Genomic DNA, 15723 nt, shown 5'->3' with positions numbered 1-15723 from the left:
ATATATCCTAAGCATTTCTATATGTTTCTTGACTATTCCATACATATCTTAGCATATCTTGCGCCTCTACGATATGATACGATACGTCTCTTAAAATCACCCTTGCGATAAGATACCCGAAACCAATACTTTATACCATGACTATATGTTTCATTATATATTTCCAAGGCCCAACCTAATAGCCCAAGTAGGTATATACTAGTAAACCATCCCATCTAAGCCCATAACCAGTGGCTCATTTCACCAAACCAAACATCATTGATGATGCTTTACTATTGATAGTTATAGGTTGACCCACCATTAATGATGCTTTACCTTCCTAACCCGTTTACCTATCTCATAATGGGAATTTTTACCCGGACCCTATAGTGAAAGGAATAAGGATGAAGGCCCCCACATGCACTGGAGGGTAAGGGTAAGGCCATTACCCAACCCTACCCTATCCATTGCCACTCCTGTGCCTGTTTGAAATTCATGATCATTGCATGACTATCCTATTGAAGCAGAATTTGGATACTATAACCTATCAGCAACCATCAAGTTTATAGAAGCAATTATTGAGCTATGGATAAATATGCTCTTTGCACACCAGACAAGCACATAGTCACATGCAGGAAAACAATATAAGGCTGAAATTTAGGGTGGACTGTCCTTTCATACAATTACTCATCATGAATCAGCAACTTACTTCCTCTTGGCATATGGAGTATTAGTTGATACAAAATTGAGGAAACTTTAGGAAAATCATGTTCCCCTTGGATGGTGACTATGGATTCCGGTCCACAACAAGTTTTCCCTTCTATTAATCTACACAGCAGGGGTTATCAATATGCTAATAGATGAGTCATCTTCAGCGATGATGAGGACACAGTACTACTGTAAGTTACCCAGGGAATAGAATCACTAGCCTATTTGGGATGTATCTGGTGATGCCTTTTGAAGTGGAGCTTTTCTTGCAATAATAAAGGCCACTTTAATGAGAGGGAGAGTGTGGGAGTAAAAATAGGAAAAATTTATGTGTATAAAGAAAAAATGACTCAAAGGGTAAGCAGGTCTATTAGGTGCATTATGAAAAAACTGGCTTCTTAAAGAGTGAAATCAGTAAATACCAAGCTTAAAGATTGCAGTACAGTTTTTGCTGCACCAATTTCAACCTAACATAAAGATAGCCCTGATTGCCCTTACTGCCTGTTTGAGTTTATTGATATATAGATTGAATCTAATGCAACAGATGTCAACACAAATACTACCTCTACTACACAGCAACTATGTTAGTTTTACCCCTTCTTTTTGGGAGCTTCTGGTTGTAACCACATTGGTTACAAGTTGCACTGTAATCATGGCCCTCATTCTACTATGTGGCAGCTCAGATGGGACTGAATATGGATATATACATCCTAAGGTCCCCTATTCACGCGTGAAGTTACAGCCCAATCAGAGTTTGCCATGTGGCAAAACAAAATTCAGGACTACAAGAGGGTGCATGGGACTACAGTGAGATGCATGGATATACACAGGAAGATATGTCATTCGATGGAAGAGTAAATGATGGAATTTGAGGCTGCAATTTGACACGTGGCCAAGCTAGGAAATTCCCTAAATATCCAATGGCCAAATTTGCCACATCATTCTTCCAGGTGGAGAATCAGGTTACTTTTTTTCGATACAGTAAAGATATTATTAAAAGAACAGGCGGGCCTCAGCACAACGGTAAGGTTGCTCCATTGTGACCTAGTGATCGCATGCTCGAGTCGGTAAACAGCCTCTCCATGAAGCAGGGGTAAGGCAGCACACATTATGACCCACCCCAGACCCCGCATTGGCGGGAGCCTCGTGCACTGGGTGTTGGCTTGTATTGTTAAATGTTGACTCAAAATATATTCAACTCTATATAACAACAATTGTTAGATGTATGATTTATGAAATGGTTCATAATTTGATGTCTTTTCATTCCTATTGCTTATTTAAGTTGTTCTACTTGAATCATATGTGTTCTACTACTATTGTGTGGAATAGATCATATCATTATATATATACAGTGAATACTACCAACCTAGGGTCCCAAGTCAAATTAAAATTTTGGGTGTGATTTATAAAAAACTAAGGGTTACACTATGGTTATAGGGCTCAAAATAGGTGATCTTGCAAGTTTCATGACCTAATCAGGTCATATGGCCCCTGAAACCAAGGGCCTAAATTTGACGGGGAAAAAAAAGCATTAACTCGGCCGAGATCTCAGCGTGTTACCGAGACAACTCGGTTTTAGGGCTGACCGAAACCAGTCGAGATACTGAGACCTCGAACCTTGTAGACACCACATGTCATAGATATTTACGCAAAATTAAGGTGCCTGAAGTAAAAGAAACCTTAAGAAAGATAAAAGTAAGTAAGGCATCAGGCCCAGACCTCGTGCACTGGGTACGTCTTTTTTAATATAAAGGATGTAGCTCATAGAATTAAAATAGGATGGATGAAGTGGAGAAGTGCGTCCGGAGTGTTGTGTGGCCGGCTTATCCCTTTAAAGTTTGAAGGGAAATTTTATAGGACTGTTATACGGTCGGCTATGATGTATGGTGTGAAATGTTGGGCACTAAAGAAGCGTCAAATAGATAAAATAAGTGTAGTGGAGATGAGGTTGAGATGGATGTGTGGCAAAACTAGGAAGGATAAGTTCAGAGAAAGGTGTTTAAGGTGGCTGGTAATGTGCAATGGAGGCCATGGGATGCTCAAGTAAGGAGGAGTGATTTGATTCAGATTAAAGGAACTAAAAGAGCCAGGGGTAGGCCCAAATTAACCATAGGAGAAGGGGTGAGGAAAGACATGCATAGATTGATCACCACTGCTCTAGGAGAACAATCACTCACAAGGTGTAAGACCACGACTGATTCTGAAAGGTAATGAAAATGACCCACGAATGAACAAAATGAGAGGTAGCTAACCAACTTCTAGGAGAGACCCGCCATTGAGTAAATATATATCTCAGACAAGGGGAGGAACCCAGCAATGACCAAACAGACCTATGTTAGGTCCATATAATTAAACCCACATCACATTTGAGGAACATTTCGTGGGATATTTCTTCAGCTTTACAACATAAATAACATCAGCTCACCAGACTAAAACCTCTTTTCTTCAACTGCTCAAGAATTAAGATCTTCAAAGACAAGACCCAAGTCCTGACCCTGGGAGGAGCTGTACTCTTCAAAATGCATGCCCCATCACCAATTTCTGATTCTTCATCATTAAAAAAATGATAATAAGGTTTAACTCAGAAATCATCTTCCAGACCATTTTTCCATCTCCTCTACTGGAACAGTGAGGTCAACCATAATGATTTGTCAGCACACTGATCAATTTCAAAATCCAACAAGTTTCTTCTAAATTCAGGAATCTAAATTATAGACCAGAGTCCAAACGTAGATCCACACCTAACATCAAAGACAAGATGCACCAAGACCCCTTTGGAAGATATGTGAGTGAATATAGGTGGGTATAAATCTCTCATAGCCTTCCCCAAGGTACTAAAACTCGGGTCTCGGTGCCAACTCGACTCTTGATAAAACCGAGACGAGTCGAGATCTCGCCGAGTTGGTGCATTTTTTTTTTTCAACTCGAAGCCTCAACTTTGGGTCAACCCAAGATCTGGACCCGAGATCCGAGATCTCACCGAGATATGTCGAGTTTTGTCCAATTAGGTAAGGTATTTAAGTGGTAGGTGGGTTAAAATAATGGGTTGAAACCGAGATCCAACCGAGATCCGAGATATTGCACTTTTGAGACTCGCAGGCAATCTCGTCTCGAGATTTCAAAAATCCGAGAAACTCGGCGAGATCTCGCGAGTTCTCGAACCTTGGCCTTCCCCCAACATCCCCTTGTCTCCCCAAAAGCAGATTCTTGAAACATTATCCAGCTGAATAGTAGTCATTGCCACAAAATCTTGATGAAATTTCATAAGGTACTTCCTAACTGACACCCCATAAGAACCCCCTCACCTAAAGGTGCCTAGCCCTCCATTCGACCCTCCATCTTTGCAAATAATAACATCTTTCAATGGAGGGAGTTACTCAATTTAAATCGTCAAAGGCAATTTGCTAGTAAGGCCTAATTTATATCACAAACCTTGCACCCAAAACCCCCAAGATTTTCAATTCACAAATGAACTACCACTTCACAAGATTAAATTTGTCGCTTTTTCTTACCCTCCAACCCACCCCAAAAGAGCTTTCTTATAATCCTTTCCGTTCTTTGGGAGACTAATAGTGGGGCAAGCTGGGTGGATTTGATCTACTCCGGGCTGCTCCGTAACCACTCCATTTGGATTGTGCCCTCTCCTCCTGATGCCTTTTGGGTCTAGAAAAAGATTCTGAAGCTTGGTCCTCTTGCTTTTTGGGCTGTCAGCTCTCGAATTGATGATGGTGCCTCTACTAGTCTTTGGCTTGACCATTGGCAGCCCCAAGGTGTTCTCCTAATCTCCTCCACTCTGTTGGAGCCAAAGCCATCTATAGTATGGGCCTTAGTAAGCAATCACCGGTTATGGACATTCTTAGTCCGGATCAAGATTCAAAATCCAGGTATCAGACTCGGTATCGGTCATTGCCAAAACCTTTCCAGATCAGATCGGTACAAATTGGTCAGGATTGGTCCAAAAACCCCCAGAATCGTTTTTTATCGATCGGGTCATGTATCAGCCAAAGTTGGTGGGTGTTTTGATCTCGAGATCAGATCACATCGGTTAATATCGGTCAGTATCGATCAAGATTAGGGCTGCATAGGGTCGGGTTGGGTCCGGCCTTTTAAAACCCTAAGTCTCCTAGTCGGGCCCAAGCTCGACTAGCCGACTGGCCGAAAAATCCAACCCCGACCCGCTCTTAGGTCGGGCCGGCCGACCTCGATTGGCCCTAATAATGGGGGGAGGGAGAATATGAGCCGCAAGCGGCAAGGAGATGCATGGCTGGCCAAGGTTCGAGAACTCGGTCTCGGTGGCATCTCGCTAGGCCGTAAACCGAGTCGAAGCCGAGATCTCGCCGAGATCTCGGCGAGTTGGTGCAATTTTTTTTTGACTCGACTCCCAACGGTGGGTTGTACACATATTTTGGGTCCGAAACTTGGTATCCAACCTATTTCGTGCCATTTAAACACAATGGCATGCCCAGATTTGCCAAAAACAAGTCCAAATATGAGTTTCACTTTGGACCATAGGTTGGTAGGCGACGAGTCGTACTAAAAGTCTAAAACAACATAATCTATATATAATTTAGTAAAACATAGCAAATTAGCAATCAAAACATTCTAATTAGCACACATCAATCAAAACATTCAAATAAAATGTACATTACATCAATGTTCACTTAATTTGTTACATAAAATGAGATTGAACAAGAAATTCATCCCTATATCGATCCACATATAATTCCCATGTCATGGAATTGCTATAGTGTTGCAAATAGTGTGACACGCCTTCCATATAAGTCTTCGATCAACATATACCAATCTCCCTATCTTAGGGTACATGGGAGGTCAGTTGGTATGAGGTGTAAGATCCACTCGCACATCGTCATATTGAGTTTGAGGCATGTATGATGGTTTGGGACTAGGAATGTATGCCCAACACTCGACCTAGAGCTTTGGATCGTCATACTCAGCCGATCGCCCATACCGACCATAGGCACTATAATCGAACCGGTGCTCGCTGGCCATAGTCATACCCATGATGATGCTTGAGATGATTGCACATGATCGATGCTCACTAGTAGTATCTATACTCATGCCTCCGAAACTTGTAAGCATGGTGTTCATACTCGCCGTTGTCCTCCTCCCGAGCATATGACGATGTGAGTGTTTGCGACCCTTCTTTCATTGTATGTTTTAGGGTAGCCACCATGGTCTTGATCTTGAGTGGCATCGCAGAACCGAGACTCACCGGTGAACGCACAGGGTCCTCCTCGCTCCAACTTTCGTCAGACGCTCGCGCATCCCCTCACGACGATCATCATAATAACCGCCACCCGCATGCCACTAGCGCAGCAGCCTTCACTACCATCACCATCACCATCACCATCACTAGCATCACCAAAGGTCATCACCACCACCATCATCATCATCACCAGGACTTCCTACAAAGAGCTCAAAAGGTTTCGTGGATTCTCGCATGCGCACGCCCTTCAAGGCCGACATATATTCATCAACATCACTTGCTAGAGACGCAATGGTGGGGTCGGGCCTACCCCCGCATTGATCCATATCAGTGTACCACGATCCTCACCCACTCGGAATAGGGATCCTCATCGTCATCAAAGTCCTTCAAAATGTTGGACGCTTCAACGGGGTTCTTTATCATTGGCCTCACCTTCACGTATGTGCCTCATCCTTAATCTCATATCAGCGCACATACACAATCCGACTCCACGGCTGTATAGATCGGGCAAAGATGTTCAACATATATTAAAACCACATGAATCTAACAAGGATTACAAAATTTTTTTGGAAAAAATAGATTTGGGGAAGAAATAGAAAACACCTTTGAAATCTTGCAAATAGGTGATGATGCTCCAAATTGGCACTGAATCTTCACTTGCACTTCAATCCAACTCCAAACAACAATGCATTCCATCCAACAATCGAAAGAAAGAAGAAGAAATTTGAAGGAGAGGTTTTTTCCCTTGGTTTAGAGCCTAAGAACTTGCTTCCTGCTCTCTCTTATGTTGGAAATGGTTTTTGGGTGAAAATTGGGCTAAATACAACTAACTAGCATCTTTGGGCCCAACCGAGATCTCGCCGAGATCTCGCGAGATATTGGTTTTTTGTACTAAAAACCATGATTTTCACCTTCGAGATCTCGGTCGAGAAATTGTAGTTTTTTGTACCGACTAGGAACTCGACTCGGTTTTGCCCAAAACCGAGAAACTCCGAGATCTCGCGAGTTCTCGAACCTTGGGGCTGGCCAGGCTGGGAAGAAGAAGAAGACAGGATCGAGTTGGGCCAAGCCGGATATAGCCCGAGGCCTCAACCCTGACTCGGCCCGGCCCTGACTCAAGGCCAGAAATTCTCAACCCTGACCCGCCCTCAGGGCCAAGGTATCTTAACTCAAGCCTCGTTCGGGCTCAGGGCGGGTTCAGGCCGTTAGGGCCAAATTTGCACCCCTAGTCAAGATAATATAAAAATAAAAATAAAAACTTAAAAACTTTGAAAAAATTAAAAAAAATATTCAATCGGATCGGTCAAGGATCCAATCGGGTTAGCCGATCCAGGGAACGATCCAGTCAAACCTTGTTGTATCAGTCTAATTTCGGGATCGGCCTCTACCGATACTGATCCGATCTGGCCAATATCTGCCGATCCGATCTGAGATTCAGAACCAAGGTCCGGATGGTTGGGTTCCTCCTCAGTCCTCCCCCCAAGTCACTGCACTTTAGAGCACTCTTCCTTCCGTCCCCAGAAGGCCCCAGGTTTTAGTGATGTCGTTGTTTGGTCTCCTTCTTCCTGCCTCTTCAATTCCAAGTCAGCTTGGGGCCCTTTATCTCCTTGGCAAAAGTTCATTTGGTTTAAGGGCCACATCCCCCGTCACAGCTTCTCTGTTTGGCGAGCCTTCTCTAACTGCCTCCCAACGCAGTCATTCCTCATTTATTGCCATATCTCGGTCACCCTAATGTAGTCCTAGATAGACAAAGGTCTACTAGGAGCCAAGTGAACCAGGACCTTCCTAAACAACTGGCCGATTGGGAAGAATTGGGGAATTAGGTCAATTCTAGGGTTAGGGATAGGGTAATGGCTGAGTGTGATAGATGGTAAAGCTAGGCAGGTCTAGGGGAAGCTAAGAATGAAGGTTTAATGTTGTTTGAATGAGAAAACAAAAATCAGAAAATTAGGGTTAGGGTTTCAGGTTTTGGGAAACATGAGAGTGATGGGATTTAAGGTTTAGACTAAGAATTAAGGCAAGGGGCTAAGGTCGAGTTTTGTACTGACAGGGAACACCACTCGGCCAAGGTATGACGCTGTGGTAATGGCTGGAAGTGATGGTTCTGAAAGTTCTAGGGTTTGGGGCTTAATGGAGATTGGGGGGATTTTAGGGTTTGCGATAGGAATGGGGGCAGAACTTAGGATTGAGTGGAGGGGCTACTGTGGAGGTATTATGCTTAGTTTGAAAGGATTTGGATGGTAGAATAGGGCTGGACAGTCTTTAGACAACCTAGGGTTTAATTGGGAATAAGTATGGCTTAGGTCGGAAGGTAAGAAGAAGAGGGGGAATGCTAAAACAGTAAAATAACTTACTGCAGTTGCAGGTTCTTCAGTGGCAGCTTGAAGACACTTAGAAGCAGGACCTCCTAATCTACAAGATGCAAGGAGTCGATCGGAGTCCACCAATCCCTTCCACCTTGATATTATTCACAAGGTAGCCTTGATATTACTCACAAGGTTCACTCTCAAAGGAGCATGGCAGCAGCATTCATAGCAGCAAGTAGAATCGAATTTTGAAGTCTGAATAATGTGGGGGAGCCTTCCCACGATTTTATTAATATAATAGGCCTAAGGCCTAAGTCCTAAAGCTATTACAATTCCTCCCTCTTCAGAAATCATGGAGGGGGTCTGATTAAGCAACTTAAAACAATTAAAACACCTGAATTTAAAAAGATTCCTAAGTAACCAATAGGATATAAAAGCCTGTCAGCCAATAGGATCATTTCACTTAAATTGAACCAAGTATGAAGCGGTTCAATTTAAGTTTACAATTAAACTGGAAAAAAAAAAAAAACTAAGTAAAGAATAAACTAAAGCTAAAATAAACTAAAGCTAAAATAAACTAAGTATAAAACTGAACTAAGGCTCCTAACTATGGCCCTATGATTAGGGTGGCTTCTTCAGCTCGTGGAGGCTTGGATCTGCATCACCCCCCTTCCTGCTGTCTTTGTTGGAATGTTGTTGAAGATGTGGATCATCTCTTTTCCGCTTGTCTGTTCTCGTCTTCAGTTTGGAGAGGGGATTTAGCTAAGGGTTGGCCCAGGAGAAGGAGGATTCTGCTCTTCTTGAGGGAATGGATTTGGGTTGACATGTCTTTCGCCGGCAAGACTATCTGTGATATGGTAGGTAAACTTGCATTTGGGGCTTCCATCTACCATATTTGGATGGAGTGCAATCTCAGAAAATGAACCCAGAGCTCCAGATCTTTTCAGCAGATTTGGGAGACTATTGGTTTTGATGTCCGTTGTAAGGTCTCAAGGATCTCCTCCAGATGTGATGATACCCCAAAGAGCAAGGAATTGGCTCATTGTTGTCTCCTAGGGTCTCCCTCTCTCCTTGCTTCAGCCCCCCTCCCCTATCTATTATGTAGTCCTAGATTGGTAGGAATCTAACTAGAAGCCAATAACCAGGATCTGCTATGAACAGGGTAGTTCGAATAGGTCAAAATAGGTGTTTTTGGTTAAATTAGGGTTAGGGTTTGATGGTAGGGCTAGGTCAAGTGGATATTGGGGAATCTTCCAGTGAAGGTTATGCTAAGTTTTGATGGATGGAAGTAGGTTAGAATGAAACGGCAGCAAGCTACTGGTTAGGGTTTTGGGTTTTTGAAAAGAGGAAAAGGGAGGTATTTAGGGTTTAGGATGGTCAGCTTGGGATGGGACTTGGATCGAGAGTCCCTGAGTATGAGAGGAGAACTCGATCAGGTTCTGGTGTGATTTGGATGGCTGGTTTGGTCTGAGCAAAATTTAGGTCTTGGGAAAATTGAAAACAAAAGGGGGAATTCTAGGGTTTGGGCTGTGAGAGGATTAAGTGAAGAATCAGAAAATGGGTAGAGGCAGCATCATATGGCAACATCACGGTTGGGATTGGGGATGATTCAAACTTACTGTTGTTGCAGAATTTCCTTGGCAGCAGCTTGTTTGATTGTAAAACTTGAAACAAAATCAGAACTTGAATTGAACTTGAATGAAAGGTTCAAAAAAACCACCCAGGCTTTTCACATCGCAAGGTGTTGATTGGATCAAACACCAGTTACACCACCCACCAGCCTTGATCAAAGACAAAACTCCAATGGAGAAGACAAGTTGCAGAGCAGCTTAGACAAATTTTCAAATTGTGAGAGGTAAGGTACCCCCCCCCTCTCACACACACACACGATTTTATCTTATTTATAATGGTCAAAGGCCTACTCCTAACCAGCCTAGGAGAAGGAATGAATCCCCCCTAGCCGAGCTCTATTACAAGTCAAATAAAAGGTCATGTGACTAACTTAAGTAGGTCACTTGACTACTAAAACACCTAATTACAAGCTAGCCGATTCTGTCATGTGACCACTTAAAAAGGTCACACGACTACATACAAAAAAACAAATAACCTAAATTTTTTTTTTAAAAAAAAAAAAGGGGGTCATGTGACCACTTAACTAGTCACATGACTTATTACATCAAATAAAATGCTAGGTGTTGAAACTAAGTAGCTAACTACTAACACTACTTGGACAGCTTGGACGACTTCTTCTTCTTCAGAAAATAAGTCTTCATATCTGTGGATCAATCTGAGGCTTTGTGTTTGATCTTTTCTGGGTTCTTTTTGTATAGTCTTTCTTTTTCCCAGCTTTCCAGGGCTCTTTGTTCCTCTTTTCTCTTTTGGTAATGAATTATTTATTCACCCAAAAAAACCAGTGGGCCATGCAAAATTGACATCAGACAAACTGGAATGCTCTCCAAAGTGGCCCCAATAAGAGGTGACTGCCCCTTAACAACAAATATTTTTTCTTCCAAATGACCAGCCTCCTCTCCATTTTTTCAACTCTTAGATTCCAAATTTGCTTTAAGAATTAACTCCTATTAGTGACCAAGTAATTAAAATGAATTTGTCCCACTTTATAGACCAGAACCTGATTACCCCTTTCTACTACCCCAAGGTCTACATTACCACACCAACCAAAGTTTTTTGAGAAGATTAACTCTCATCCCTGACGCAGCTTCAAAAACCTCAATAAATATCTTGACTGAATTATCTGGTCCACAATAGCTCCAAAAAGACATGGGTATCATCCGAATATTGAAGGGAAGATAGCACCAGACCAACTCACTCACTTTCACTCATCAAACCAGCTCAGATTCGCTGTTTTGATCATCAATCTATTGAAAAGCACTACCACAAACAGAAACAATAACAGGAATGATGAATGCCTCTGAAAGGAAATTCTTTCCCCAGGATACCACTGAGCAGCACTGAAAAGAATACCATATTTACCGAGTATCTAATGACTTTTTTTTTTCTGTTTACTATGTAAAAAAAGAAAGATGCAAGTTTGAAGGAGTGTGATGTCATCAAAGAATACTCGGCTATATTTCTAGGAATATCTAAAGCACTTAGCGCAGGTTTGTTTCAGACCGCCAACTGTGGTATTTCTGTGACTTCTAATTTGTGTTTCCTTTTTTGTTTGGGCCTTTCTTCACCCCTTATAGGGGAAGTGAAAAATATTTCATTACTCGGCAAAACGAACTTTAAATCAAAACGAAAGCATTGAAAAAAGAAATCCAAACACAAACATAAAGTAGCCAATCAAAATGTCTAAAAGGTGGTGTGAGTTTGAACTTGAACTTTAGAAGAATTTTTAGTTATTCAGAGGTTGACAATGTTCAATCTATTTAACGGTCTGCCCTCTTAAGCCATTGTTGTATCTTTTATCTGTTCAAGATTGGGCATGGCCCATCCATTATTATCATCAGGGAGTGACATTCCTCAACTGTAAGATATAGGAGGGATATGGGATGGCTTCCTATATCGGCACTGCATATATATATGTATATATATATATATATGCAGTGTGGCAATGGCAATTTACTTGGCAATCATATTTTCTGCACATACTGTTAATGTCATCCTTGACTGACCTCATAAGTTTCCACCCAAAAGCATTGTGCCACATCCAAAATCATTGAGTCTAGGATTTGGACGGTTAAGAAAATGTTCAATATGAGGTGGGCCATATTATTGAGTTTGGATTTGAAATGGGACAAGTGGTTGATCCACATGTCCCACTACCTATCTCATAGTTGATATTGCCACGGCAACCATCCACTGATTTGATGTCTTAAAATACCATGGAGAAAAGTCCACTAGATGGCAAGTCATATGGTTGAGATGGTCCAGAAAATGCGACAAGTAGACAATCCAAGAGGTGCTCTATCTACTCAACGGCAGATTGGCCATATCAGGAAACATTTTATTACATCATCATTGTTTATTTATTTATTGTTTATTATGTCATTATTATTATTTTGTTTTTCTTTTTTTACTGTTATTGTCATTATTAAGACATGCATTTTGGAAAGATTAAGTTGTTCCTTTGAATTTCTAATTCCAAGTTTAGGTTTTATGGCACTCCATAGTGTTGCACTCATAAGTAAAAGAATTATGGATTGAGTTCAAATGGAAGGAAAGAAATCTGTAAAAATGAAATCCAATCTTTTGATCCCATGGAGAGGTTGCTAATTTAACCCATAACCAGCAAATTACAAATGAAGATGACCATAATGCCACAATACTGCCAGAAATGACTTGAAAGTAATATTTATATCTGTAAATTCAATCTAAAATAAATATGACAACCATTTGACATGAAATTGATAATATACAAGGGTATCAGTAGATTTAAAGTAGTTCAAGAGCCAAATTGCTTCCTTGAATCTATAAGCTTGAAATCCAATGCATGCAAATCATTTTAAAAAAAAAAAGGAATATCTAGCTATGGCCATGTCATTACAATATTTAACAAACCAAATTTAGTCAACTCGTAAAAAAGAAAAAGGAGAAAAGCAGACATTCCCATAAAATTCTTTACCTCTCCATGTAATGGTTCACCAAGGACGCTAGGATATGTGATTGGTACATATCGCACGTTTGCAACTTGTTCTCCAGAGATATTTTGATACGCCTGAGTAATAAACCGATGGGTTCCAAATGTGGGGCAGTGGAGGTGCTGATCTAACATTTGCATGTGCATAGCCACCATATCTCGCCTCCTATGGGTCTCCAATATAAGTGTGAATAAGGCTTCGTCATCAGGTATATTTTCAACGAACTGAAAACCACTACGAAGTAGTTCATAAAAGGGCACACGACATTTATCCTCCTCAACCAACAGCCAAATTACATCCAAGCAACTGTGCAGCCATTCATTAAGAGCCCTATCAGGTTTCCAGGCCTTTGAACCATCACATTCATCAAGCCCCTGTTGCCTTTGGTCCCAATTTACTAGCCAGTTCAGCATGTGGGAGAAAATGTCAGCATAAGTAACTGGCTTAAGATTGGACTCGATCCCAGCTAAAATAATTGTGCAGGACAGCTGACGTAGACAGCTAATAGAATTATCTGTGAGTGATGGATTGGCCCTGGATATGTGCTGTCCAGTGCAGGAAACATCAGAAGATTTAACTGGTGACAGAGTGGCACATGATGCTGGTTCTGTTGCAGACTGGCCAGGAGATCCCATACCATGAATTGAAGGCAAAGGAGAGGTAGGATTTGAAGGTTGAAAATTAGTAGGATTAGTAACTGTACTAGAAGATGGACCGATACCAGATTGAGATAAATTGCTTGATGACACAGCACCAACTGCTTGATTACCCTGTCCATATGATGCCTCAGCAGTGGAAATTGAAGAAAGGAGATTAGGCAAGAATGAATCCCAGTTTACATAACCTATGTTGCACAAGCTCCGAATAGCAAACAGAATAAATTCTGCTCTTGGTGCATGACTGCAACATTGCACAACCAAAGAAATCAGAACAGATTCCGTCATTGCACGCAGTTGCTCCTGGTCCTACAAGAAGTACAATTTAAACAAATCAGATGCATCAGTGATCAAGAAACCAAGTGCAATATCTTCCTATCCATAAAGCGGATGTCAAGCATTCCAAGGAAACAATTCTCGCACCCAGGACTTACCGGAAACTGGCTTTGAAGTCGCTCAAAATCAAAAAGAAATTGTTCATTTCGAGGAGGAAGCTCTCTGTTGAGAGCAGTTACCCTTTTTTGTGTTTTGTTCCTGATTATATTTTTACCAACTACTGATCAGAACAATAACTAGACACAATTAAATGTAGCTTAACAGCAGCAGCAATGTTACATATATACTTATGGCTTCAGTAGACGCATACATAAAAACTTGTACCTGAGCATACAACACTATGGACACAAATAATACATGGGCAAATATGGAGACAGTGCAGGATCATCAAAAACCTTAAACAGCCATAAGCAATTCAAGAATTTATATCAACATAATCCTCAACTAGATTAGAGAGAATTAGGTCTAAGACAAGGCTTCTCAATGAAATCCAGTAGCAATCATGAATCAAAACAGGCATGGAACTAATCATATTCTGAACCTGCAACCAAAAGCACCATAAATTATAGCATTTTCAGTGTGTGTAAAGGAACCTGAGGCATATCTTTAAATATGACAACGGGAATGAATTTCCTCCAGGGTATCGCTTTCCTAAGTCAACTGAGAGGTAGTAGTGCAAAGATGCTACAAGAAAGAGGACATAACCATGTCACATATATACATACATATATATACGTATATATATATATATATATTCAGGAAAAAATACCCGATAGTTTGAGCTTCAGAGTAGACTCTTTGCTTTCAAGGTAATCACATCTCCATTCTCCAATGGAGCTACAAGTTGTTTTACATATCTTATTCTTTTTTATCCTGAATAACTGCTCTCATTCGGAAAAAAAAAGAGGTTAAGGTACAAAAGATTAGGAGCCAAGCTACCCAAAGACCTAGAATAAATGGAACATACACAACACCACCACCACCAAAGATCCCAAAAGGGCGCCTTGAAGATGAAAAAGTGGCCAGCATCTTGCAGCTAACTTCACTAGTAACAGTAATAGTGCAATGTCTAATTGAAAAGAGACCTTCTTCATAAGAAAGCATATCCTGGAAGCAAGGAAAGAAGACAGGCCACTGCCTCACCCAAAAATAAGAATTAAAACGTACAATCGTACATCAAGCCATGCACAAAAGATCCTATACCTCATCGACAAAGACTCTCTAGCAACCAAATTCAAGGACTCAAAATACTTAGCTTGGCAAGATCAATGCAGAAGCATCTCAAACTTCAAACAATGCCAAGTCAATCACCTCTCTCTCATCTTATATCTACCGCTAGCTCTCAGTGGTGGTTTCTTAAACCACTGAGAGTCTCCTCTCTCCTCCCTTCTTTCGGTCTCCCAGACCTTCAACCATGATATAATCTGAGAGACCTATTTTTTCCAGAATTGATTTTTCTTTCAGGGTTTTCCCTGATCGATTTTTTCAGGGTATTTTCCTTACCATTCTCCACAGTGACAATGGTAAGGAATATATGGATGATTTGTTTCAGACTTACCTTGCCACCCAGGGAATCCTCCATCAAATCAGTTGCATGGATTCACCGGCTCAAAATGGTGTCGCCGAACGCAAGAATCACCATTTGTTAGAGGTGGTAGCTCCCTCTTGTTTGAGATGCATGTTCCTTCCCAGTACTAGAGTGAAGCCGTTTTGATAGTTGCTTATCTTATTAACCGGATGCCAACTCGAGTATTTGACTTTCGTACTCTACTTGAGGCTCTTCAGGGATCATCCACCTTTCTTATCCCCCCGAAAGGTATTCAGTTGTGTTTGCTTTGCCTGGAATCACCATCTCCATAGCAAGTTAGATCCGCGGGGACTCAAATGTGTGTTAATTGGCTACTCTGCCA

At 41.3% G+C, this 15723-nt stretch overlaps 1 protein-coding gene across 2 annotated transcripts in view; it reads right to left on the bottom strand.

Annotated features, from left to right (window-relative positions):
* Positions 1-15723, bottom strand: part of LOC122645686 (mediator of RNA polymerase II transcription subunit 23) — a 104617-nt gene that overhangs the window by 86139 nt on the left and 2755 nt on the right. For both annotated transcript variants that reach the window (XM_043839014.1, XM_043839015.1), the window contains exons 4-5: positions 13912-14011; positions 12806-13786 (exon numbers count right to left, since the gene is read on the bottom strand). In XM_043839014.1, coding sequence (XP_043694949.1) covers positions 12806-13786; positions 13912-14011 — 1081 coding nt within the window. The remainder of the gene's footprint in view (positions 1-12805; positions 13787-13911; positions 14012-15723) is intronic.

Source organism: Telopea speciosissima, chromosome 11 (genome assembly GCF_018873765.1).
Source record: "Telopea speciosissima isolate NSW1024214 ecotype Mountain lineage chromosome 11, Tspe_v1, whole genome shotgun sequence".
Lineage (NCBI taxonomy): Eukaryota > Viridiplantae > Streptophyta > Magnoliopsida > Proteales > Proteaceae > Telopea > Telopea speciosissima.
The sequence above is the reverse complement of the archived record's forward strand: the minus strand, read 5'-3'. Positions and strand labels throughout refer to the sequence as shown.